The 1,303-nt window shown below is 35.9% G+C and overlaps 1 protein-coding gene across 1 annotated transcript; it reads right to left on the reverse strand.

Annotated features, from left to right (window-relative positions):
• Positions 1–1,041, reverse strand: RpS16 (ribosomal protein S16). Its single transcript, XM_071596329.1, has 5 exons — positions 974–1,041; positions 839–883; positions 560–691; positions 278–392; positions 1–191 (listed from the first exon to the last, which is right to left on the reverse strand). The coding sequence occupies exons 1-5, from the start codon at positions 980–982 to the stop codon at positions 46–48; spliced, it is 447 nt and encodes a 148-aa protein (XP_071452430.1). The 5' UTR covers positions 983–1,041; the 3' UTR covers positions 1–45.
• Between the last annotated feature and the right edge of the window lie 262 nt (positions 1,042–1,303).

A 1,303-nucleotide genomic window follows, 5' to 3' on the forward strand; every position in this document is an offset into this window, starting at 1 on the left:
TTAATTATCAATTTTTTGGGTTTATTGACAAAAAATACAATGTATTTAACGGTATGATTTCTGGTACCTAGCTCTGGCACCTGGACCACCGAACTTCTTGGGCTCACAACGCCTGGGATCGGCTACAAGCAACGTTCTGTCATATTGAATTAGGATGTCTTTTATTTCCTTCTTCGACGCTTCATCAACATCTGTTAAATAACAAAATGTAAATGGTTGGCATCAAATTAGCATACATTAAATGCACAGAAGTAACTCATAAACGAAGTTAACTTACATTTCTGGTAGTACGAAACTAGAGCTTTAGAGATGGCTTGTCTAATGGCATATATCTGGGCTACATGACCACCACCATTAACTCGAACCCTTATATCAACTCCGGCAAATCGTTCCTGAAAAATATAATGAAAATGGATCATTGCGAACAATGCTGAGCGTATACTAACTGTGCGACTACTACTCAGTTAATCTTCGACTTATCAAGAAATGTTCATCTTCGGGATAAATAAACTCATCACATATTATATCTTCCAAAAGAATTCGGTAGAAATATACTCACTTTCCCCAGGAGAAGTATTGGTTCCTGAAGTTTGTACTGCAGAACACGGGGTTCAATCATTTCCAAAGGCCGACCATTGACTTTAAGCACGCCATTGCCTCTTTTGCAATACGCAACCGCCGTAGCAGTTTTCTAGAACAATATGCAATACATTATTCATAAAAATTGCACCATCGCACATTAATTAGTTAACTCTTATCATTAAAACCTGTAAAAATGTCATAAGCACACGACCATGTGCTCAGAGTTCCCACGTACTAATTTCTAAAAACAACATACCTTCCTGCCGAACACCTGCACGGCTGAAATAGGCTCCTTCGGAGTCTGCAAGATATAAAAGACAGTTGAAATTAACATCCAAATCACAACATGGGTACTTTATAAAATCCCACTTCCATTTCTCGATATTCCTACCTTACTCATTTTGCCAAATTGTACAAGAGGCAGGAAACTGGATAAACGGATGTACGCTAGTGAAAGAAGTCAACACAACTATCCGATGATTTGAATACTCTAAAAAACGGTTAAGATACAATAAAATATTACTTAATATTATTTAAAATATAAATAATAAATTTTAAATCAAATATATACTTTTTTATACTAAATTAATAATTATGTTAAGGAAGAGGTGTATTGACACGACTAGAGACAATAGATTACAAACATCCAATGAAAACGCAAAGAAAACTAAGGCAAATGGCGCGAGTTTGAGGCAACGGGTGTTATAGACATCACTCTCTA

This window comes from Hetaerina americana, unplaced genomic scaffold (genome assembly GCF_022747635.1).
Source record: "Hetaerina americana unplaced genomic scaffold, ioHetAmer1.1.p SCAF_8, whole genome shotgun sequence".
Lineage (NCBI taxonomy): Eukaryota > Metazoa > Arthropoda > Insecta > Odonata > Calopterygidae > Hetaerina > Hetaerina americana.

Coding starts and splice junctions, on each gene's coding strand:
- RpS16 (XM_071596329.1), bottom strand. Junction 393..559: donor CAATACTTCTCCTGGGGAAA/GTGAGTATATTT, acceptor TATATTTTTCAG/GAACGATTTGCCGGAGTTGA. Junction 192..277: donor AGTTTCGTACTACCAGAAAT/GTAAGTTAACTT, acceptor GTTATTTAACAG/ATGTTGATGAAGCGTCGAAG.